The following is a 25,838-nucleotide window of genomic DNA, read 5'->3' as shown; positions in this document are numbered from 1 at the left end:
TGATTTATTATATAGGCAAATATTAATGTTTTCATTGCAAACACAAGTCAGGCAATTCAAGTGTAGCACATTCCTTACTTTAGGTCTTCAGTTTATGGTACTGTAACTTGAAACTGCAGGTGCATTCAAAAGCACTATATGCATTTTTATGACCATAGATTTTGTTTTTTGTTTTTTTGCTTTTTTTTTGCACCTGCTGATGTCTTCCTATGACCTCAGTATACAAATGTGTTCTCCTAGCAAACTGGGGAACCAGAATAATTGGCTGTCATAGCTTCTCTCTGGTAAAAGGAAGGATGATTATTCTGCCATTACTTCGTGAGCAGAGTTCCACACAAATTCCTAACTAAGTCCTATCATCTTCAGTTAATTGCATACATGTTAAAATGACCACTGAATTATTATTTTTTTTTTGTGCTGTTTTCATCTTGGAATTGAAGTATATTGTGATGCTTCCTGTCTGTCCCTCCCGTGGGAGTAGGCGTGTATTTAGCCTTTCCCCCAGCGCCGCACTCACTCCTGGGAGCTAAGTGTCAGGCATCACAGGAGTCAATGCGGAGCGCAACCCTGGGAAATATTGTGATATCTGAACCCTGAAGTTTATGGCGCTGCTCGTCCTAATCACTGAGATGGGAACGAGCCAGCATTCACCGCACCCCGGAAATCAAAGCTTGTGGGCTTCACATGCCCACAAGCAAGATGGAATCGGCCTGGATCACAGAGTTGACGGGAACGAGATGATAACTTTTTAACAAAGGTGATGAAATAGGTCTGCCTTCGGAGTGAGTAGGAGCATGTATCCATTGCTTCAGGTCAAAGGAGGTTAGATTAAGAAGTTTGGAAGTTGCATGAGTGTTAGCATTAGTAGGGATGTTGAAGTCCCCAAGAATGATTGTGGGTATTTCAGAAGAGAGAAAGTAGGGTAGCCAGGCAGAGAAGTCATCAAGAAAGGATGATACTGGACCAGGGGGCCGGTAGATCACAGCTATCCTTAGAGAAACTGGGGAAAAGAGACAAATGTAGTGTGCCTCAAATGAGGAGAGTGCCAGAGAGGCAGGTGGGTGAAGTACTTGAAAGGTGCTATGTGGGGCTAAAAGAATTCCAACACCCTCTCCTTTGCATCCACTGGGTCTGGGGGAGTGAGTCCAAAGAAGACCACCATGGGATAAAGCAGCAGAAGACACAGTGTCGGATTTCCAGGTTTCAGTAACGGCGAGTAGATTAAATGAGTTGGCGATAAAGAGATCGTGGAGGGAGGTGAGTTTGTTACAGACAGAGCGAGTGATCCAAAGGGTGCAAGAGAACGGGAGTCTGGTCATCTATGTTTGAGTCAGGGCTGATCACAGTGATATATAGATTAGTGGGGGGAACCATATACACTGCAAATAAAACATGTCTGCATTTTCTTACTAGTTAACCCTGGTTATTACTGTACATTGTATTGTCTGTAGTGTAGTAGTGTGACCATTCCTAAGAGTTACTTGGAGAGGAGGCTTTGTGGGGACAATTGCACCACTGAAGGGACTCTGCAAGGAATAAGGTATTACTCCTTATTTCTGCACCCCTAGCCTGAATGAGCAGTTAATCCTTGCAGTTGGGGGTGGAGGGGGAAAACGTTGGCTGCAAGAGTAGGTTTTGCCAAAAGAGACCAAAAGAATCAAATGAATCAGTGGGTAGCACAGTAGGTATTCACATTTCATTCCATCACATATTGCAAAGCACACTTATTCAGTTGGAGCGCTTTCATTCCTTTAGTCCCATCTCACAATAGCCTTAAATATTATACTTGCTTGTGGCATCTCAAGGCCTGCTCCATAGAAGCATGCTGTATGTAGTTTGTAATAAATGGCTCAATAATTTTAGGCTATAATTGCACTATAAACTAGAGAAAAAGGACTCATTTGCCAAGAAATTACTTTATTGTATTACTGAAAGAAAATACAACAACCACTCCAATGTATACATTCTTAGAAGTCAATCTATTGCGTAAAACTGAAATACCAGCCAATTCGGTGATGTCTGTAAAATAAAACATTAGCATTAATTTAAAGAAAAAACAAGTACAGTAAAACCTTGGATTGCAAGCATAATTCGTTCCGGAAGCATGTTTGTAATCCAAAAAACTTGTATATTAAAGCACATTTTCCCATAAGAATTAATGGAAACTCAAATGATTCTCTTATATCAAGACATCGCTTGTATATCAAGTCAAAATGTATTAAAAAATGTTGCTTGTCTTACGAAACGCTCTTAAACCGAGTCACTCTCAAACCAAGGTTTTACTGTATATGCCATATAAAACTGTATTTATATAATTTTTGCACATAAAAGGAGGATTCTAAGGCGGGCCATACACAAGTCATTATTTTTTTTTTCAATTCAACCAGCAGGTTGAATAAAAAAACTGCCCTGATTCCCCCATAAAAAAGGAGTACGCCTGAGACTCTCCAAATATTTACTACAGGTGAACCACTTTAGGTGCATGTATTTTAAATGACAGGTAGTGATTTACCATTAGTCAATGGTTGGAAAATATACAGTAGATATAGAATAGGACAACACACTTATCTATCCAATCACCAGAGCTTTTTTTCTCAGAAAATAGGTGCAGGAACTCAACCACGACCCCGTTCAGATTTCACAAACAGTAGAAGGGTCTTAAAGGGGCATTAAATACCAGGATTGCATTACATACAGAGTGCAGAGTTCAGGGGGTTACACATAGAGTGCAGAGCTGTGACTTGTAAACACAGAAACCAGACTTCTGTGTTTACAAGTGATTGTGGTGAGCAGGCACCAAAGGGTCTGAGCCAGAGGTGGTGGAACTGAGTTCCCCCAAGTTCCCCCTGAAAAAAAGCCATGCCAATCACTCTATATCAGACAGGCCCTTGCTTTACATAGTTGATGGCAGATCTAAAGGAGATTGTACAATTAGATTGTATACTATATGGTGAGCTGTAAAAACTTCCAGGGACACTCTTTTTTTTTTTTAATACTACAGCCCTGATACACATAAGCTGTTATGTGATCACTCAGCTCCAACACACTCGAAATGAATGATCTATGAAAGGCGAAGGTACAAAACAATCAATGGCTATATATAGAGGGAGAACAGTGCTCCTTGACATGCTCACTGTCTGCACTGGAAAAGCATGAAACTGCACAGGTGGATGGAAGCAATCTCCTGTAGGGGTAGGGCAGGTTCATTCCTTAGTTCATTAACAGCTTTCCTGTCCCAAATACGTTATCTGTGGTCCGCTACGTCCTGGTTCGCTGTTTCAGGTCCAATTTCAGCCTTAATTTTGGGCTGAATTTGGACCTGAATTGGACCAAATGACGCACAGTGCTGCAGTGGAGATATGTGAACCGGCTCCATAGAAAAACGGTCACAATCTCCTGCTATTGCGAATTGGATGCAGGGAACCTGCATCCAATTCACAATGGTGTAAGCCCAGATTTAAGGTCTACAGCCACACAGGTTTCGTTTAAACACTTCCAAAGCAAGAATTGCATCTGCAAATAAACTGATTGGTGTTACTTACAATCCACTTCTAGACTTGCATTTGCTTATTGTCTTTCTACAGCCCCTCAATGATCTGTGTAAGTCCTCCAGTTACATCAGCTATGACGTTCTGTTAGCATGGAAATAAGTGCAGTTAGGAAGAAAAATAACATTCCTGCTGAATTACAAAATAATAAAAAAATAGTCATGCATACATATGAATTTCAAATATTGTAAAATTCACAATCCTTATTTAAAAAAAAAAAAAAAAAAGTATCAGAAAGATCACTAACTGGCTTGTATAACATGGTGAGTGACAAGATTAGAAGTAAACAATGACAATTTTTTTTTGGGGTCACTCTGTATTCGCACTTTAGTGAGAATTGATTCTAGTATTCCAGATCTTAATTACATAATATACAGTACAGACCAAAAGTTTGGACACACCTTCTCATTCAAAGAGTTTTCTTTATTTTCATGACTATGAAAATTGTAGATTCACGCTGAAGGCATCAAAACTATGAAGTAACACATGTGGAATTATACATAACAAAAAAGTGTGAAACAACTGAAAATATATTTCATATTCTAGGTTCTTCAAAGTAGCCACCTTTTGCAGCAGACACATCTCTAGAACTGTTAAGAGGAGACTGTGTGAATCAGGCCTTCATGGTAGAATATCTGCTAGGAAACCACTGCTAAAGAAAGGCAACAAGCAGAAGAGACTTGTTTGGGCTAAAGAACACAAGGAATGGACATTAGACCAGTGGAAATCTGTGCTTTGGTCTGATGAGTCCAAACTTGAGATCTTTGGTTCCAACCCCTGTGTCTTTGTGCGACGCAGAAAAGGTGAACGGATGGACTCTACATGCCTGGTTCCCACCGTGAAGCATGGAGGAGGAGGTGTGATGGTGTGGGGGTGCTTTGCTGGTGAAACTGTTGGGGATTTATTCAAAATTGAAGGCATACTGAACCAGCGTGGCTACCACAGCATCTTGCAGCGGCATGCTATTCCATCCGGTTTGCGTTTAGTTGGACCATCATTTATTTTTTAACAGGACAATGACCCCAAACACACCTCCAGGCTGTGTAAGGGCTATTTGACCAAGAAGGAGAGTGATGGGGTGCTGCGCCAGGTGACTACCTCTTGAAGCTCATCAAGAGAATGCCAAGAGTGTGCCAAGCAGTAATCAAAGCAAAAGGTGGCTACTTTGAAGAACCTTTTTTGTTAGGTATAATTCCACATGTGTTAATTCATAGTTTTGATGCCTTCAGTGTGAATCTACAATTTTCATAGTCATGAAAATAAAGAAAACTCTTTGAATGAGAAGGTGTGTCCAAACTTTTGGTCTGTACTGTATATTAAATTTTATTAATTAAAGTATTTTTTTTTCAGTATAGGCATGGTCACTTTGTACTTGCACTTTAGAGAGTACTGATTCTAGTATCCTAGATCCTAAACACATAATATATAATCTCACCCCCCCCCTTTTTATGGGTCACTTTGTATTTGCACTTTAGTGAGAATTGATTTTAGTATTCTAGATCTTAATTACATAATATATATTAAATTTTATTAATACATTTTTTTTCTTCTTCTTTTTCTTTTTCTCTTCTTTTTCTATCTTTCTCTCTCCTATCCCATCTCCCTCTAGTGCCGTGGATCCCTCTAGCTAGGGAAATAGAACATAGGGATCTTAATTTCTAGATTAGTTGAATGTAGGACAAGTAGGCTATTTAGTATAAGACCTTTTTATACAGGGAGTATATTGAGACCGTTTATGTATTGTCTATGTATTTGTATGTATGATTGTTTAAAGTATTTATATACTGAAATGTATGAAATGTAATGTAATGGAAAAGATTAATAAAGACAATTTGGATAAGAGAAGTAAACAATGACATTTGTAAAGGATACATGCAGAGGCGGCTCTAGGCTTTGTGAGGCCTTAAGCAAATCTTAGACATGAGGCCCACTCACTCCCATAATGTGAAATATAATTCAAGTGAAAAAAAATGAACTGTTTAAATTGCGTATATTAAAGGAGGTTGTTATACCTCAAGGAGCCAGGGGAGGGGAGTACATGGAGTCACCCACTGACCCTGGAACCTCGGGCAGTGCTCAAGTGGTCAGTCCACAGGCAGGGGAAAACTAGTTGCAGGTAGAGAGACAGCCCTGGGGACACCGACTGGGGGACATTCCCTCCCACTCTTACACACACGTCAGGCAAATTAGGTGGCCGTGAGGCCCCTGATAGTGCGAGACCTAAGGCGATTTTGCCTAATTAGAGAGCCGCCTCTGGATACATGAGCTTTAGATTGCTCCCTCCCCAGGCTCTGCTTCTAAAAACCTTATGGTAGTGCACATCTTTTGTTCTGTGAAAATAGCAATATTGCATTGTGCTGTCCTCCCAGAGCTGCCACATACTTCAGTTAGTTTGGGAAAGATATTGAACATATGCTAGACATATGTGGTGGGCAAAGGGAAAGAAACTACCAAAGACAGGGATGAAGTATGAAGTGAGATCTGAAATGTTGCTATTTTCACATTAAAAAGGTATGTACTCCTTTGAAGTTTATTGTTACAGAGTCTGTAGAGATAGAGGTGGAATTGGTGGGCTTTTGATTTGAAACATATCCATAGATGTACACTTTAATATATGGATATATAGAGAAAGCTGTGGTTTTCCCACATGCATTGTATAGGGGAGTTTGTTTACCACTTTACATTTGGAAGATACCTAAACTAAACTTAATACATGCAAACACATCTTACCAGGACTTTGATGATATCATTGAGATAATGTTGCTGTATTCAGAAAAAAAGGAAAATAAGTACTGGGAAATGAATAAACATATGCAATGTAAAGCAATTTACTCAACATAAGTATAACAAACAGACATGTTTTCTTGTCAAATATTGTCTTGTTAATTTTCTTACCAACACACTGCAGGCCAAATCTCTGACGTCCTTAGTGAGAGGAATATCATTCTATGATATTGACAATAGAGAGAGAAGGTAAATTTCAACATTTTGTTATGCAACATATTACAGTAATTGAATATTTTCACAATCGCTTATTTATTTTCTTTTTTCTACCCTTCTCCTTTTCTTTACTTATTTAACCACTTGCTAATCAGGCCTTTTCTGGAACTTTTTGTTTACAAGTTGATATTTATATTTTTTTTTTAGCAGAGACCCCAGAGAATAAAATGACAATTGTTGCAATATGTTATGTCACACTGTATTTGCACAGCAGTCTTTCAAACATATATATTTTTTTAAATATACACTTAAAAAAAAAACAAAAAAAAACATATTTTGTATAATGTGAAAGATGGTGTTACGCTGAGTAAATAGATACCTAACATGCTCGTGGAATGGCGACAAACTATGGTACTAAAAAATCTCCATAGCTGATGCTTTAACAATTTTTGCAGGTTTCCTGTTTAGGGTTACAGAGAGGATTTAGCACTAGAAATATTGCTCTTGCTCTAACGATCGTGTCAATACCTCACATGTGTGGTAAGAATGACAGGTCCTCTTTACTGAGGGATCTGGGGTCAAAAAGACCCCATATCACTAATTTACCCTTAAAAGCAAAATAAAATAAAAATTTAATTTTGCCTTTAACAAAATAAATAAAAAATCAGCCCTTTAAGCCCAAGAGGCGGAAGGGACATCAGACGACACTCCGGTCTTCCAAGGGCATAGAGCCAAGAGGGGGACTATCTTGCCCTTACTTGACTGCTTACTCAGGCATCAGAGGGATCGGATTTGGGCTTACCGGCGGCTCCGGTAATCTCAGAGACAACCGAAAAGTGGCGGGAGGGGGGCACCTCTCCCGTCGCCTCTAAAAGTTGTCCCATGGTGAATCTGCTACTGGGATCACTTTTATCAGACGCAGAATCGCCCACAGTACAAAATAATACTGGGGCTATGGCAACTAGCTGCTGCCATAACAACGGTATTTAATGTCAAATTAATGACGTAAATGTAATGTGAGTATTCAGCAAGTGGTTAAGCCAATAGTCAATTAACTCTCAAAATAAATGTCCACACGTTTTACTATACATGCACTTACATATGTATTTGTTTAATTATTATTTATGTACTGCATAAAATATAATAAGTAAAAGAGTTATAAAATGTTGCAATGGGAAGTACTTACAACAAAGTCACCAAGGATTGGAATTTCCGCCTAAATTCCCATGATAGAAGAAATAAAATTTGTTTTAACAAACCTATGTTTTAACAAACCTGATAATAAGTATATCAGTAAATATTTAACATGCACATGCATGATAATTATTGAAAACTGGAGTGATTTCAACAAAGGGGCAACTCTCAGTTTTGATCATTGTATGAGTGAAAATATTGGGGCAGATCCACATACATATGCTGCGCCCGGCGCATATGTAAGATACGGTACTCCACTGTAACTTACTTGGCTTTGGTTTGAATCCTCAACAAATTTGCGCCGTAAGTTACGGCGGCGTAGTGTATCTCTCACGGCGGAATTCAAATTGGGCGGGTAGGGGGCGTGTTTCATTTAAATGAAGCGTGTTCCCGTGCCGAACGAACTGCGCATGCGCCATCTGTAAAAACTCCCAGGGTGCAATGCTCCAAATGACGTCGCAAGGACGTCATTATTTTCAATGTGAACATAAATGGCGGCCAGCCCCATTCACGGACGACTTACGCAAACAACGTAACATTTTCAAAATTAGATGCGGGAACGCCGGCCATACTTAACATTGAGTACGCCACCATATAGCAGCATTAACTATATGCTGGAAAAAGCCGAACAGAAACGACGTAAAAAAATGTGTCGGCCGCTCGTACGTTCGTGGATCGTCTGAAATAGCTAATTTGCATACTCGACGCGGATTACGACAGGAACGCCACCTAGCAAAAGCCGAAAAATTGCATATAAGACCCGACGGTGTACGAAGAGGTACACCTGTCGGATCTAACACAGATGCCATCGTATCTTGTTTTGGGGATACCAAACCAAAGATACGACATGCAAAATTTGAAATTACGTGGCGTATCAACAGATACGCCGCGTAATTTCTTTGAGGATCTGCCCCATTGTGTTAATTTATATGTTAGTAGTTTTTTGATTAATTATTGATCTACTTGTTAATTGGTTCCAGGTGATCTAATTGATATATATATGCTATGCTCCATGTATTCAGTTTTGAAGAAGGGAGATATCTTTTTAGCCCAAAACTGTCAACCTTGAACACTATGTAATTTTTTTGTATATTTTCATTAAAACTTTTTGTGCAGATATCGCTTTGTTTCTCTCTCTCTCTCTCTCTGGTGCAAACTTAATGGACCGTTTAGTCTTTTTTCTGCTGTCACTCTTCAATGTTTCTGTGTTTTCATGGTCAGGGTCTAATGCCAGCTCTGAATGTCAGTCTAGAAATAGGAGTGAAAATTTCCTGACATGTCATAGTTAATCCTACTCTCTTAATAGCACCTTGTCAACAATGACTGTTACAGGTATGCACTGTTGCAACAAATTATCAAACAATGCACATGTTGTAACCATTAACATTATGTTATCATGGTAGGTGTGGTTTTTCTGGGATATTTTTTTCTTATAAAAATGTTTCAAAAAAGGGACATTGATATTACCAATGGATTGTGAACAATCTCTGTCATTAAGCTGGCAACAATTTAGGTTTCCTCCAAAAGGTAGTTGATGCATCTCAGATTCATATCTGGTGTTGGTAAAAATATATCATACAGTGCCTACATATGGAGGCAAAAATCCTAAAACTGCAATTATCCAGCCCTGCTTAACATACAATTTAGCATTCACATATATTATTTTAACTTAAAAGGCTCTATTTTAAATAAATGATATGGCTAACCATTTAAAAAGGTTTAGGTAAAAAGAAAATAAATATTTCTTTAGTAACACATTTGGTTTCTCATACAGAAATCAACTTTATCTAAAGCCAAAATATTTGTTATGTTTTGAATAAAGTGGTGTGGGGTTGGAACCTTAGTGACATTTTTATTGGTATTTAAAGGGGTTGTAAAGGAATTTGTTCCCCCTAAATAGCTTTCTTTACCTTAGCCTCTTGAGGGGGGAGGGGGCGAGCAGGAGTGTCAGGACACCCACTAACACACAGCTCCTTTCTCTATCTGCAAAGTAGAGAGTGTCCTGACTTGCCTGCTCGCCCCCTCCCCCCTCAAGAGGCTTTCTCCACACCAGGGAGAAAGCCTCGCATTACTGTGTGGAGTTACAGACAGAAGAACAGGAAGTGAGGATTTCTCAGAAGAAATAAGGACATTTAAAAGCAACATGGAAGGATGAGGTAAGTGAAGGAGGACTGCACTAAGGTAAAGGAAGCTATTTAGGGGAAAAAAATGTTCCTTTACAACCCCTTTAATTGTGCTTTCTGTTTATCCTATTGACCAATGTAATCAAAAAAAAATTTTGAGTTATAACCAGAAAATGAATAGAGGAGAATTATTGCAATGGGGACACTTGTCTTTTTTACTTTGGAATGTTCCATCATTTCCTGTTGTTTTCACTGGTCAGGAAGTATACAAAACATTTTCAAGTGAGACAGAGATGGTTAAAAAAAATCCTACTCTTTCCAAAATGTAAATGGAAACATTTTTGGTTTTACATATACCGTATATAAAATACAATTCAGACACATTTTTTTTCTTACCAGAATCTTCATAACTCTTTCAATAATGTCTTCCTAATAGTAAAAAAAAAAAAAAGTTTCAGAAAATTCTAACCGGTATTTTGTTGTGTCTACCAACAATGTAAACAATTGACATAAAAATCTTTTACAGAAGTGTTATAGCTAAGCTTTTTTATATTACGCTATTTTAAAATGATCAAACTGTTTCAAAGGGTTGTAGACTTTTTTTAAATATTTAAGTACAGCAAAGAACACATATTTATTAATTTACAGCACATGTTAACCAAATGAACTAGCCTCCCAGAGAGTGATAAAGGCTGCATGTATGGGCATGTTTAAGGGTCCTTTCACACGGAGCGGACCGTTTTTGTTTCCGCTCCGTGTGTCCGCAAAAGCTCAGCAGGGATCCTCCGTAATCCCCGCTGAGCTGTCGGCGGATAGGGCGGTCCCTGCACACAGTGCAGAGACCGCCCTGTCTCTCCTCCGCTCTCCCCTATGGGGAATCGGATGAAGACGGACCGTCTGTCCGTCTTCATCCGATCCGCCGGACGGAAGAAAAATAGGGGTTTCTTCCGTCCGAAAAACCGGATCCTGACGGACGCGGATGGTTGCGGACGTTACCGGATGCTCCATCTGCTAACGGACGTGATCCCATAGGGATGCATTACAAGTCCGTAAACAGACTTGTAATAAACGGACGAACGGTCCACTAATGTGAAAGGGGCTTTAAGCTAAAATTATGGGTGGGGAAAGGGGCCTCAGTTATCTATTAAATAGAATTCTCCATGAAAGCAAACGCCTTGTGTATCTTGTTGCCTGACAAAACTTTAACCTTTCATAAAAGATTTGCTTTATAAGCTATGAGACTATACAAAAAAAGTAAATGCCGAAAGCAACACAGACAATATGGTTCACCCCATAAGCAATTAATTCAAGGAAAGGAAGGTCTTTAAATGCCAATATCTTTAAAGTGATTTCATTCCTATGGACGTATGTGTCAGGTGGGCAGTGAGTTAAATCTTTTTGTTCAGGACATATTGCTACTACAGGACACAGTATTGAAATAGCAGCCAGCTAGAGGAACCACATGTGCAGAATATAAAATTGATAAACTTGAAACTGTCAGATAGCAGTGTCACCCATAGCTCTTAAAGAAAAAAAAAGGTTTGAGTCGTGGTTGGCCAGACAGGTAAGTTCTTATTTACCTTATTCTTTTACATTCTGCCTAATGCCTATGTTTTCTGTAGTGACAAGTTCACTTAAAATATAGACATTTAATGCAACTATTCATGATTACTTTATGATAGATTGGACAGTGTGATATGATTTATGATGAGTATGATTTAGTAATGGTGAATACAACATAATAATATGCCTCTAATTGGGTGTTTTGCCTCCTTTGCAACTTTGTAACTCTTTGAACTCTGCTTTGAAATGTTTAAAGAGTTAAGCCTCGTAAACACGATCGGATTTTCCGCAGACAAAGCGTCTGACTTTTGTCCAAAAGGCGTGTGCCTGGATTTTGTCTTGCATACAAACAGCACACAATTGTTGGCCAACAAACACTAAGGTAGTGACAAACTAGACGTACTACGTGGTTTTTCAGCTCTTGAGCGCAACCTTTGGGGCACCTTCTGCTAATGATTTGTTTGGTGAGCATTGCTTCTGAGCATGCGTGTTTGTACTTTGGACTTTTGTGTGACGGATTTGTGTACTGACCATCAGAAAATCTGACGGCAAACCGTTGTCCGTGGAAAATTTACTAGCATGTCATCCAACATTTGTTGGCCGAAAGTTGGACAACAATTGTCAAAAGGAGCGGACTTGTGTACACACGGTCGGAAAATCTAACAACAGACCGTGGGGGCATAGAATGCATTAAGATAAAAAACCTTCTGAAGTTACAACCACTTTAATTAACAAGGCACTGACCTTCAAAATCGTAAATTCTCAGTTAATAAAACTTAATGTAGGGGGGTGTATAGTACTGTATGTGATAAAGAATTTTATTTGGTAGAATTCAATTATCGAATGACTAGAACTTGTTTTATGTGTGCTTCCAGCTTACAGTTTAGAGAAAAAAGACACTAATAGCAACAAATTGCTTACCATAAACTGGAACAAGATTAGTGAAACTTCTTTTGCCAGATTTTCGGCATTTGCAGCATTGATTTTCTAGAAAGGATAAAGACTACTAATGATTATGCAATTAATGGAAATATTTCCTGTTTATTAACATTTATTATCAACATTATTTCCAGTCAAAGTGTAAAAATTTCTTGCAATTATTGTATTATTCACTGTAATTTATTGTTTAAGACACCTTACGGTCTAAGTCAAGCGTTTACGAAAGAAAAACTACAATGCCTTTGGTAACTTTGTTTTAGCTGTTTATATTTATTTTCAAACGGGTGTTTTACATCTGCTTTTTTTAATGTATAGATATAAAGTCTTTGCATTACAAGTAAACATTCAATATGTGACAAAGAATCTCTAAAGAACATATGCATTACCATATGGCTAATGAAGCCTGCTTTATAGCTTTTTTTTTTTTTTGTCTGATTGAAATCTCTTACTAACTTCTTCATACCCAATTCCATCCCTACTACTTATACAGATTGTCACAAGTTTGATTATTGCAATCAAACTCATCTATGTCAGCTCCTCCAATGCATGTTTAAGTTGACAACTCTACTATACTACAGTAGCTAGCTGACATTACCAACCAGCACCCGCCCCTGTGTGGGTTTACCAACTACTTTCATGTATACTCATGTACTGGGGGGCTTCTTCACTTCCTACCTGTTCTGATGTCTTCTGTTAAAACCAATAAACTTATTTTAAAAAAGGAAATCTTATACTAACTTATTTGATAGTTGATAAGTCACTACAAAAATAATTCATACATGTTCTGTAAACAAGGAGCTGAAACAGCAGAATATGTGGAAAAGAAATTAAAGCCCCGTCTGCTGGCTTAATAAAAGCTGCATTTTATTAATAATAAATGTTTACCTGACTATAAGTTAAAAAATGTATTTTATTTGTACCTTTAGCCCTGACCATAATAAATAAATAAATAAATAAATATAATTTGTGCAAATCCATTAAACAGTCCTTTTAAAGTCAATATTGATCACTCTAAAGCCACATATACAAACATTCAAAGATGAGCAATTTAAAAAATACTACTGCAGGCAAAAATATGCAAGGAATATAAAACATAGAAACATTGTAACAACCCTCTTTATGGGACTTTTACAAGGCAACCAAAACAGCAGGAAACACAATTATGAAAATATCAATATTTATTGATAGTAACTCTTGAAAAATACCTCAAATGAGGCCTATATTGATTTTAAAACATCAACAGACATATGATGCATAATTCATGTATGGAGTGGTAATACCCAATACCATGAGTGACTGCACATTCTCCAAGGTTCAGTAAAAGTTATACATGGATCGGCCAATCCAACGTCATTTCGAATGTCATCATCAGGGATATTACTCACCACCCTGAAAGTTGAAGTACTGCCATAATTTACATTCCACAATCATAATTTGTAGTACATCAACATTTATTTAAATCTATACTCACATACATTTGAAAAAGTATGTCAGTTTCCCTGTAGAGCTCAACAGTCCCCCATCCAGTGGGGCATACATGGAAACATCCATCAGGACCACATTTAGCTTAAGTGCAAAATGTAAACAATCCCCCCAATATAGGGCTATATACTGAGGCAGAGAGAAAAAAGATTTTTTGGTGCTGAAAGCAAATATAATCAAAAAATATTCAAAATGTAATAAAAGGGGGAAAAAATGCTTATTACTTCCAGTTTTGTCTATATGTAAACCGGGAGTGATGCCATGATGCAACGTTTGACGTTGCACTCATGTGCGATCAGAGGGGAATGCCGGGGATCACACAAGGTTGTCAGCCTCCATTGTTTTCTTTCAATTATTGGGTATTTAACACCCTGTGAAACGCAGGTGTTGTTCTACCTCCCCCCTATATATTGGGCTTTTCAGAGGCACATTTGAGAACTCTCCCAGTACAGCCATGAGTTGCTGGTGATTTCTCAATCTGAAGGCATTTATGGTAAATAGTAAGTTTACCGATTTTCTTATTTCTTCAAAAAAAAAAATTCTCTTTTATTACATTTTGAATATTTTTTGATTATATTTACTTTCAGCTCTAGAAAATCTTTTTTCTCTCTGCCTCAGTATATAGCCCTATATCGGGGTTCGTATACATTTTGTACTAAATAGAAATGTGGTCCTGTTGGATGTTTTCACCTATGCCTCACTGGATGGGGGAATGTTGAGCTCTACAGGGAAACTGACAGACTTTTTCAAATGTATGTGATTATAGATTTAAATATATTTTCATATACTACAATATATGATTGTGGAATGTAAATTATGGTAGTACTTTTCTACTTTCAGGGTGATGATTAATATCCCTGATGATGAAGACATTCGAAACAGTGTTGAATTGCCCGTTCCATGTATAACTGGTACTGGACCTTTTGGAGAATTTGCAGTAACTCATGGTATTGGGTATCACCACTCCATCCTTGAATTATACTATCATATGACTGTTGGTGTTTTAAAATCAATATAACCCTCATTTGAGGTCTTTTTTAAGAGCTACTATCAATAAACGTTTATATTTCCATAATTGTGTTTCCTGATGTTTTGGTTGCCTTGTAAAAATCCCATAAAGAGGTTTGATACAATATTTCTATATATTTAAAGGGATGATGGAAACCTTGATCCAGCACATGAATTTAATGCTATAGGGATATCAAACTTATCATGGTTTAAACACCTACACATACACCAAAGGTTGGTATAAAAAGCATATGTCATAATAATCATAAATGTGGCCTCTATAAAGCCTTGTTTATATGGTTTTCCCAGTGTCAATGGACCCCCTCCCTCTCATGTTTAGCATCTCATTAAAGACGTGCTAATTTACTGGATTCACATCTATCTCAGACATGCTCATTGTTGGCATCTCATTATTATAGATACTGTAATGTATTTGTCTATACATGTTTAAAGTGATATTAAAGGCTCCCGTTGTCATACTTACCTCCACTGTGCAGTTTGTTTTTCACAGAGTGGCCCCGATCCTCCTGTTCTGGGGTCCCACAATGGCTCTCGTGGCTCCTCCCCACATTAGATAAGCCCCTCTGGGAAGCTCTCTCCCGAGGGGGTTACCTTGTGGCCCTGCCTCCTGTGCCTGCATCATTGGATTTGGTTGACAGAAGCAGGAGCCAATGGCTGAGCTGCTATCAATCTATCCAATCAAAGGCGGTACTCCGTGGAGAGAAGGATGGTGGGGACACGCCCACGGAAATTCTGGGCTCAGGTAAGTAAAACGGGGGGCTGGGAAGCCAGACACTGCAAGGTGTTTTTTCACCTTAATGCATAGGATACATTAAGGCGAAAAAACACGTAGGTTTACAACCCCTTTAAGATCCAATTCTCACAGTGTAAAATGTCTGTCTCCACAGGGACACGCAGGAAGCAATTGTTTCCTATGTGTCCCATTCAGATATGCTGCATTTTATTGCAGCATACAGGCCCGAATTACACTGTAATATCAGGCAGCGCAGGATAAAGCCCGACAATGTAGTGCATAAATTGTATGTTTTGTATACTTCACATAAAGCTTGTTAAAAAAAGTGGATGGTGGGGTGCGCTGAATTGTGCACCACACTGCCACCTAGCCAGCTGGCAACACACAATGGTGAATCGTTTCCAGCTGCTCTGTGATTTCATGGAGGCGCAGTGTGGATTGCCCCTAATGAACCTATTTTTATTCCTATCATCTCATTATAGAGATATTGTCTGATAAATTATGTAAAAATCAAATTCACTTTGATCACCCAATCATGTGCAGATGAAATACGTAATCTGGAAATAACATTTCCTAAGATTGGCTAATATAAGTAATTATTCAAGCAATTTATTGTGTAACTATCTAACTGAATTAAAATTCTATTGGAACAACTTTTTAAAAGTGTAATTCCAACTCCATTAAAGTTCCACCCTAAAAATGAACTTTCTATTAACAGCTTGCCTTTAATGTAAAAAAATTAATAACATTTTACTCACTTCTATCTGGCTGTTACTAGGCACATTTTGTAATCTGCCTAGTTCCTGGTCCTAGGTGGTTCTACTTCCTGTCCTAAGACCCCATTGCCTCCTGGGAAATAATGACACTCATTTCCCAGGAGTCTCTGGTCATTACTGTTCCTAAAAATCGCCCAGCATGCACCTCTCCCTGAAAACCAGGAAGAAAAGGGAACTGGGCTTCACATGCCCACACATATGATGGATACGGCCACAACATGAGCTGGAGGATATAACGCAAGTGTGTGCAATGATTTCTGGAACGATTGGGGAGCTATTAATATGTTTTAGGGACTATTTAATGTGATTAATTTTAGCTTGCAAAAAAATTATAAAAAATTATGCCCGGAACCCTGCTTTAAATGTATTTAGTTAGGATAGATGTTACATGCCATAGCCAAGCCACGGCTCAGCTTTTGGTTCTAGTTCTGGGGCAACTTGCAGCAACGTATGGTAGCCTCTGCTGTGAGTTAAAGGATATGTTAACCTTTCAACAAAAAAAATGCACATATGGGTAATGACCTGAAATATGGACAAAGCATATCCTGTAGGGTGTACTTGTCTCCAATAGTAGCACTAAGGGTAATTTATGTCGGCTTCTCTGTTCCTCTGCTATCAGCAAGAGTCACTTCTGACAAGGTTTCCTGACACCAAGAGAAAAAAAGGTGACAGGGGAGGGGGATGTGTGTCCCATCCCTCCAATCAGCTGTCAGAGCTCTCTTCACTGAACTCTCTTCACTGAACTTATAAATGATGCACTTTTAACTGATGTAAAGAAGAAAATACAGGTGCAAACTATGTAGGGGGATTTGTTTAATCTCTGTCTATCACTTGAGGCCAGTCACTTCACTGGGATTATGTAAAGGTTTACAACCACTGTAAACTTTAGTTCTGGTTAAAGTTTACTTTTAACATAATTTTCTTTAAACTATGTGCGATGATATCATATTCTTAGCTGACAGTATATGGTGCACAATAGTTTAACCTGACTTTCTGTTGTTATAGAAAATATCTATAAAAACAACCCTGTTAAAATGGTAAGAAATTGACCGCATTAGTAATTAAAATATATTTTCCATGGCATCCTGCTTAGAAACCATTTAAAAAAGATAACATTATATTTAATATAAGACAAACGTATCATTAACTTGTATTGGTGTCATCTTATCCTCAGGATTAGTATTATGCTCATTTACCTTTTGGTTAATATTGTACAAATACTGCTTTCATCAAGTCTGGCATTTTGCACACTTGTACATTACAGGTAAGCTGACAGCTTTTAACGGCCCTTATGTTAGGATTAGTGTAATTTACTATACAAATATATTGAAATATTTCCATAACATATTTTGGCAGTCTTATGTGTTTACGAATCTGTGTAACTAGTCAAATTGCATAGGAAAGTAATCTATACTCACGACATTGAATCCCAAAAGGTTGTTCAAAGAGCAGCCAACTTGTTTCTAAAAAGGGTATAAAACACATTAGGTGATAAAAAACACAGCACTAACACACTGAAGCAAATATTTACAAAATACATAATTTCTTACTCAAAACAATTGTGTAGATAGTACCTGCAAATAAATCTGTGGCTCAATAACGAAAAGGTTTAAAGATTTTGGCTTTTGTAACACTTTCAAATATAAAGAAAGTCAACATGATTGAATGCTTGCCCTGTCACAAATCTATTACATTTGTTATGGGATTTATGTTACCATACCCAGTTAAAATGTAAAAAACACTTTCATTTTACGTTCATTTTTTTTATTATTGAACATTTTATATTAATTCAAAGAGAGTAATATATACAATAAGGCCCCTTTCACTTGGACTGCAGTTTTGCCGCAGTTATAAGCATGTAAATTTTCTGTGAAATTCAAGGCTCCGGGCACTGCGATTAGCTGCATTTGTACATTGCGATTACGTGCGGTTACAAGCGGCCGCGTTTAGCTGCAGTATTTTTTTGATTATGATGTGCTTCCTGTTGTTCTTTTTTTTTTCTCACGCTGCTATCCACAGTTGACACAAAAGACTGTGATTATCCGCGGTTATGTGCATATAGCTGCGCTAAATCGCACCTGGACGCATTCAATTCTATTTTTTCTATTCGCATCAAACCGCATGCAACGAAATCGCAGCTAAACGTTGTGTGTGAATGGGGCCATAGGTAAGCATTGTGTGCTTTTAGCTGCGGTAGAAAACTAGAAAATCCGCAGCTAAAAGCACCATTCTATCCGCCCGTGTGAAAGGCGCCTAAGCCAGATCCGATAGATCATATATAACTTCCAATAAGTATTAAACTAAAAAAAAAAAATGGTTCCCCTCCCTGAAACTTTAGAGGAGTCATAGCTGAATCATAACAGTATATACAGGATCCAAGGAAGATAAAGCCTGAGACCAAGCAAAGGAGAGAAGTCAAAGAAGGAAAAGGGAAAAAGAAGAGAGAAGGAGAAGGGGAGGCCTAGAACTCACAATAATCAAAGATTAAACAAGCTAGTCAAGTGTCGGACAAAGCGGAATTTTAACATAGTGTGCCCATGGTTCTCAGGTCTACTCAAAGAGCGTCTGTCCTCTTTTAGCATATTTTACCCCCTCCCTTTTTTCCCATTTTTTTCCCTGCTCTCCCTCTTCCTAATCCTATCCTACCCTCTTTTCCCCTTCCTCTTCCCCCTCCCACCCCAATCCTGCGCCTCTTTACACTTGTCCTGTCTACTCTGTTTAAAGGGAAAAGCTTCTGTATCATCACATCTTCATATTCATAACATTCAGTATGCTCTAGAGTAGTGATGGTTAGACTATATACCTATGCCGTAGGATATCTTTTATGATGACTATGTTGTTATTACCCCTGATCGATCATCTCTGCACAGTATGATGAATGCACTTTTTGGTGTATTCCTTTTCAGATTGTGGACTGTTATGCCACGTACACGCAATCGGATTCCGCTCAAGCTTGGCTTGCTTACACACGGTCACACAAAAGTTCTCTGAACTTTCATCCGTCAAGAACGCAGTGATATACAACACTACGACGAGCCGAGAAAATGAAGTTCAATGCTTCTGAGCATGTGTCGAATTGTTTCCGAGCATGCGTCAGAATTGTGCGTGTAAAAATTGCTACAGACGATCAGATTTTCCAATAGAAATTGTTTCCGTCTGAAAATTTGAGAACCAGCTCTCAATCTTTTGTTGGCGGAAATTCCGACAGCAAAAGTCCGATGGAGCATACACATGGTCGGAATTTCCGTTCAAAAGCTTACATCGGACTTTTGCCATTGGAATTTCCGATCGTGTGTACCAGGGCATTACTGTACTACCATGTATACAACCCATTAAATAAAATGTGAAAAATAGTTCTGCGCAGTACTATGTCATGTGAATATAAATATAGATGAATGTGACATAAATGAAAATCATAAAACATCCAAAACACGCTTAGGTATTTTTTGCTTTTTGCCTTTTACTTTAGTATGTTCCCATTGTATTTTTTTTCATTTTGTGAATGCATGATACTTTAAATAAAAAATGTGCAAAATATAATTTTATAAATAATAGGGTTGTCCCGATACCACTTTTTTGAGACCGAATACAAGTACCGATACTTTTTTTCAAGTACTCGCCGATACCGAATACCGATACTTTTTTTAATGTCACATAACAGTGGCGTTTTTTTTTACTGTATTTTTTTTACAGTGATATATATATATATATATATATATATATATATATATATATATATATATATATATATATATATATATATATATATATATTTTAGAGGGCGGGGGGTAGTGGATTGTCAGTGTGTTTTTTTTTATTATTATTATTTACTTTTATTTTTTATATTATTTATTGCAATTTTTTTGTAATCAGCCCTGTTGGGGGGGCTTTGGTGAGATATCAGGGGTCTTAACAGACCTCTGACATCTCCCCTCTGAGACAGAGAAAGGGACTAGGGACACAGATTCCCCAGTCCCTTTCTCAGCAGCCTCAGCTGCGCTGAAAATGAATGGAGAGAAGACAGCCGCTTCTCTTCATTCATAAACTGAAACATTGTAAACACAGTTTACGATGTTTCAGTTATGTGAATGGACAGAGTCAGTGATCACTGACTCTGTCCAATCGGAACAGTAAGGAGCCGGATTTACCGGCTACTACCTCCGCTCTCCACCCTGACAGTTCCAGGGGGTGGAGGAGTACGGAGGGAGAGAGAAACACGGAGGGGGACACGGGGGAGAAGGAAACACAGAGGGGGACACGGAGGAGAAAGAAACACAGAGGGGGACACAGAGGAGAAGGAAACGCAGAGGGGGACACAGATGAGAAGGAAACACCGAGGGGGACACAGATGAGAAGGAAACATCGAGGGGGACACGGATGAGAAGGAAACACAGAGGGGGACACGGATGAGAAGGAAACACCGAGGGGGACACAGATGAGAAGGAAACACAGAGGGGGACACTGAGAGAAAGAGACTGCAGAAAAACAGAGGGGGGCTGGAGGAGGACACGGGACAGTCAGCGGTAATCATGTGTGGGGGAGTTACAAGCACCGATCACCGCTGATTTTAAAGCAGCTGAAAGCCGTGGGGAGGGGGGGTGAGAGAAGCAGAGAAATTACTTTTAAATCTATACAGTGGTGATCGGTGCTTGTAACTTTCCCACGCACTGATCACCGCTGACAGTACAATTATCGGGTGAAGAATCGGGAGCATTTGCCCGAGTACAAGTACTCGGGCAAATGCTTGGTATCGGTACCGATACTAGTATCGGTATCGGGACAACCCTAGTATTGTAATAAAATTTTGAAACGTCACACACGACATGCTCCACTTGTGCAAAAAAGGCAATGTAAATTATTTTGGGCAATGCTACTGAGATTTTAAATTAAATATTGTACATTGTATATCTTACCAGAATGTTATCCACTTGTTCCAGGAAAGACATGAAATAAGCAACATTTTGCTCTCTCTGAGGCAGGATAAATAAATAAATAAATTGATTACTGAATTAATTATATATAATTTATACTCTAGTTGGTTAAAGAGATATAACGCTAGATGTAACAACACTTTCTAAACAATAGTCCATAGTCTAAACAATTATTTTTAATTAAGCAAGGATTATATCTCTGCATTATAGAGGAAGAGCTGAATTATAGAATACTAACTGGAAAGAGAAAAACCCTTCATATTAAAGAACCCCTGTCATAACCAGAGCCTCTCCCATGCTCTTGAATGCTCTACCCCAATCTGTCTGACTTTCTCCTACTTTGTATCTGTAAACTCATCTCTTCAGAGAATCCTATCTGGCCCCCACCTAATAAATGCATATTTATTTTCTCCATCAGCACATGCCCACAGTTATTACCTCTTGTATTTCTCCCTCTAAGATTGTAAGCTCTAAGGAGCAGGGCCTCTGATTCCTACTGTATTAAATTGTATTGTATTTGTACTACCCTTAAGTTGTAAAGCGCTACGTAAACTGTTGGCACTATATAAATCCTAAATAATAATAATAATATAATAATAATAATAACCAGATGAAATTTATAATAAGCATTTAGGCCTCATGCACACTAGACATTTTTATAGCTGCTTCAAAATGCGTATTTTTCCTGCTTCTAAACTCCCCTCCATGTTAGCCTATGTGTCCATGCACACATAGGCTTTTAGCAGCATTTAGTGGGAGGAGCTTTAATAGGCAGCAAAAAAAAAGTGCATCCAGGAGGAGCAAAGTTTGGGCAGAAGAAATGCTTAGCTCTTGGGCATTAATTCATTTCATTGTCCAGAATGAATTCACTAATGTTTAACAGCTTTTAGAAGCTGTTAGCAGCTTAGCAGATTCTAGCAGCTGTTAGTAGCTTCAAATGTTTTTTTCTGCCCAAACTCTGCTGCTCCTGAATGTACTACAGTGTTCTTATTTTCCTGCTTCTATCAGCCACTAAGGCTCGGTTCACACTATCGCCGCATCCCTCGCACAGCAAGGGTCCGGTGCGTGCTGGTTCACCGGTTCAGGTCTGATTTCAGCCCGAATTATGGGCTGAATTCGGACCTGAAATGCACCAAAAACGGCACACGTTTTTCCAGAAATTGGCACCAGACCTGCTGCGGAGATATGTGAACCGACTCCATATAGAGCCAGTCACATTTTGCTTCCTATGTGAATTGGAAGTAGAGAAACACTCATCCAATTTGCATAGGTGTGAACCGAGCCTAAAAGCCTCTGCCACTAAACACAGCTAAAGCCCTTAGTGTGCATGGACACATAGGCTAGCATAGAGGGGCATTTAGAGGCAGGAAAAAAAACATTGGGCAACCCTAGAAGCATCTCTAAAAACATCCTGTGTGCCTTAATCTCCATGTACACTACAGCTTTTGGTGTTTTCTTTGCCAAAGCTAAACATAGGCTTTTAGGATAATTTAGGAGCTGCTGTGGTTAGGGAAGGTTAAACCTCCCCTAACCTCTCTCTCCAGAACGTGGAAGAATCATGTTCAGGATAGGAATGTTTTGACCATCGGCTGCAAAACATGCAAAATCCCGGTAAAATTGCGGCGTGATTTTGGCGAGTTTTGCATTTTCCTGCAGCCAGCGGTCAAGTAGTTCAAATGTACACATCAGGCATTTTTTCTGCAAAAACACTGCTGACTTTTGGAGAGTTAATTAAACATCCTGTGTGCATGAGGCCTTAGTAAGTCACCATCGGTGAAAACCAAAAGCAGTAATTGGATCTAGTGACATTGGTAGCTGAAGTCATCTACCTCTTCCATCACCTAAGCCCTTCGTCCTTTATTGTAATTGGCAGCCTTTCTGACCTTTCTGACCAGTAAGAAAACTTAGAAGGGGGCAAGGAGCAAGGGCCAAGCTTGACTTTTTATAGGAAAAGTCAAGATTTGCATACAACTTCTGCTGTGCTGCTTTCACTGTTTATAAACATTTCATCATATATTAAGACTTTGATAAATGTAAATACCAATTTGCTTTCCATTTTGGTATATGATTACTTTTCCTGTATTTAACAGTAATTTAAAATACTTTTTAAATTTATTATGCTAATGATGTATGTTCTTCTGTCTTGGGATCATTTTCTAATATAAATATTTGTTGCTTCTTTTCAATAAATGTTTTATAGTACAGTTACTTGAACTTTGAATAAATTGTATTCTAAATTGTTATCTTGGCTTCAATATCAATATATACTATGTAAGAGGAATTTGAAATCTGTGACTTACCTGGGCCACTCTGTAATTACATAGGAGAGTTCCCAAATTCTGAAGGAGGGCTGGAGCATCTTTCTGTTTAGTAAAAACAAATGGATTGAATTTAACATCGTTCAATACAAATAACTTGTTTAATTGTGTATTAATTAAAGATACAGATTTGTATAGACTGTTCCCCTAATGCCTGCACATAAGGAATGTATGTTTAGAACCCTAAATATTAAAGGATAGGCAATTTTTATTCCTATAAATGTAACTTTTGTATATATTCAGTGTAAAAAAAAATATCTAAAAGTCAAGTTGTGTAACTATATATTAAATGTATGGTAAATATAACTGTATATACAAGTATATACTATACATAACATTTTATGTATATATTTCTTGATAAGCAGTATTTTTGGTAGTGTAGTATTGAAAGATTAGAACCTCTCCTCTTTTTTTTTTTGCTCACAGGGGAGATGTACCCTTCCTTTTTTAGGATTGTTACTGCATTTGTTGCAGAAAGTAAACAGAAATCTTCCAAACAATGTACATGTGGCTATAAAAACCTGTCCTAACTCTTCAAAAAAAAAAAAAATAGCTTCCTCCCAATACGTTTTTTTTTTGTGCACACAAAAGGAACAATGAGTAGTTATCTTCAATGGGAGTCAGGAACTGGGAAATGGTTCTAGGTAGTTTCTAATGCACTGTGTAATATGTCAGTGCTATGTAAACAAATAAATACATATATTTTATTAAAAATTTGGCTGTGTACCATCATCAAATATATAACATTTCCCCAGTAAAACATTGGGGTATATATTTTAAAGTAGTGAGTATGACATTTACCAAACATTCACTGCATGTGAATTTTCATGATGCATGCGGACTAAATTACAAAGATTGATTCGCCTACAGTGAATGTTTCGTAAATGACACATTCACTGTTTTATAAATACAACCAATTATCATTATAGATAGTTACACAATTTTTAAGTGCATGCAAGCCTGTGACTTTACACAACAAAATTGGAGAATGGAAACCTGTTTAGCCACAATTTAGTTTGCTATATTAGTTATTGTATGTATATATAAATATATATATTACCTTTAGCAGCTGGATAAGGCAATCAAGTCTTGGTTTTGGAGCAGGCTGTGGCTGCTTTGGAACTGGCTGTGGCTGTTTTGGAACTGGCTGTGGCTGCTTTGGAACTGGCTCTGGTTTTTTAGGAACTGGCTCTGGTTGTTTAGGAACTGGCTCTGGTTGTTTAGGAACTGGCTCTGGTTGTTTAGGAACTGGCTCTGGTTGTTTAGGAACTGGCTCTGGTTGTTTAGGAACTGGCTGTGGCTCCTTGGGAACAGGTTTTGGTTCTGTTTCTGGAACCTTTGGTTCTGACTTTGGTACAGATTCGGGTACCTTTGGCACAGGTACAGCTGGTTCATCTAGAAAAAAAAAAATTATATTCAAATTTATTTCACACAATACACTATTTCTATAAATGTTTTGGGTAATCAAAATATTGGGGATAGAGGCGCACCTTTTTTATCCACGGGTAAAGTAAAGCAGGAGCTTAGAGACACCAACAGAAAGGCAAGAGCGATCTTCATGGTGGCGTTTTTAATGACAAGCCTTGAACAGCAGAACCGAAAACCAGATATGTGCAAATGATCTCTCTGAAGTGGCTCAATTTATACCATAATGAGGTTAAAAGGACATTCCAAATGAGCCAAAATGTTCTTATCAAATTCCTTATCATTACAAACTCTGAAGATGTATAAACTCCACAATCTTAATTTATGTGTTTTTCTTTCCATGTAAGTCAGAGATAAAAAATGTCTTATGTTTTTTAGAAAGGTTATATGAAACCCCATTAACGTACTTATGTCAAATCTTCAATTTGTCATTGAGTATATCAACACTGTTCCATTTTAGAAAACAGGCATACAATTGCATTTGTTCAGTGCCCACAAGATGGGGGGAGATTTACTAAAATCAGAGAGTGCAAAATCAGGTACTGCTGCTCTGCATGGAAACCAATCAGCTTCCAGGTTTTATTATCAAAGCTTAATTGAACAAACTAAGGTTAGGAACTCTGTGGGGTTGATTTACTAAAGGCAAATCTACTTTGCACTACAAGTGCACTGCAAGTACACTTGGAAGTGCAGTCGTTGTAGATCTGAGGGGAACGTGCAAGAAAAGAAAAAAATGTTTTAGCTTGCACAATTGCGACGCTGTAGCCAAACAAAATTTATGTTTCCCCCCCCCCCCACAAATAGAGCTTTCTTTTGGTGGTATTTGATAATTTTTAA

General features: G+C 38.1%; 1 protein-coding gene across 1 annotated transcript; it reads right to left on the bottom strand.

Annotated features, from left to right (window-relative positions):
- Positions 1-1,899: 1,899 nt before the first annotated feature.
- LOC120932247 (alpha/beta-gliadin-like) lies at positions 1,900-25,202 on the bottom strand. Its single transcript, XM_040344498.1, has 12 exons — positions 25,067-25,202; positions 24,637-24,971; positions 23,559-23,621; positions 21,241-21,297; positions 17,746-17,790; positions 12,290-12,355; positions 10,202-10,234; positions 7,675-7,704; positions 6,444-6,494; positions 6,279-6,311; positions 3,543-3,632; positions 1,900-2,019 (listed from the first exon to the last, which is right to left on the bottom strand). Exons 1-11 carry the CDS (start codon positions 25,134-25,136, stop codon positions 3,579-3,581), a joined length of 837 nt encoding a protein of 278 aa, XP_040200432.1. The 5' UTR covers positions 25,137-25,202; the 3' UTR covers positions 1,900-2,019; positions 3,543-3,578.
- Positions 25,203-25,838: the final 636 nt, after the last annotated feature.

Source organism: Rana temporaria, chromosome 3 (genome assembly GCF_905171775.1).
Source record: "Rana temporaria chromosome 3, aRanTem1.1, whole genome shotgun sequence".
Lineage (NCBI taxonomy): Eukaryota > Metazoa > Chordata > Amphibia > Anura > Ranidae > Rana > Rana temporaria.
The sequence above is the reverse complement of the archived record's forward strand: the minus strand, read 5'-3'. Positions and strand labels throughout refer to the sequence as shown.

Bases quoted from the DNA above. Each gene is read 5' to 3' on its own strand.
- LOC120932247 (XM_040344498.1), bottom strand. From the start codon at position 25,136: ATGAAGATCGCTCTTGCCTTTCTGTTGGTGTCTCTAAGCTCCTGCTTT. The intron at 17,791-21,240 runs GTAAGATATACA...TACCCTTTTTAG, and splicing joins AACAAGTGGATAACATTCTG to AAACAAGTTGGCTGCTCTTT. The intron at 7,705-10,201 runs GTAAGAAAAAAA...ATGGGAATTTAG, and splicing joins AAAGAGTTATGAAGATTCTG to GCGGAAATTCCAATCCTTGG.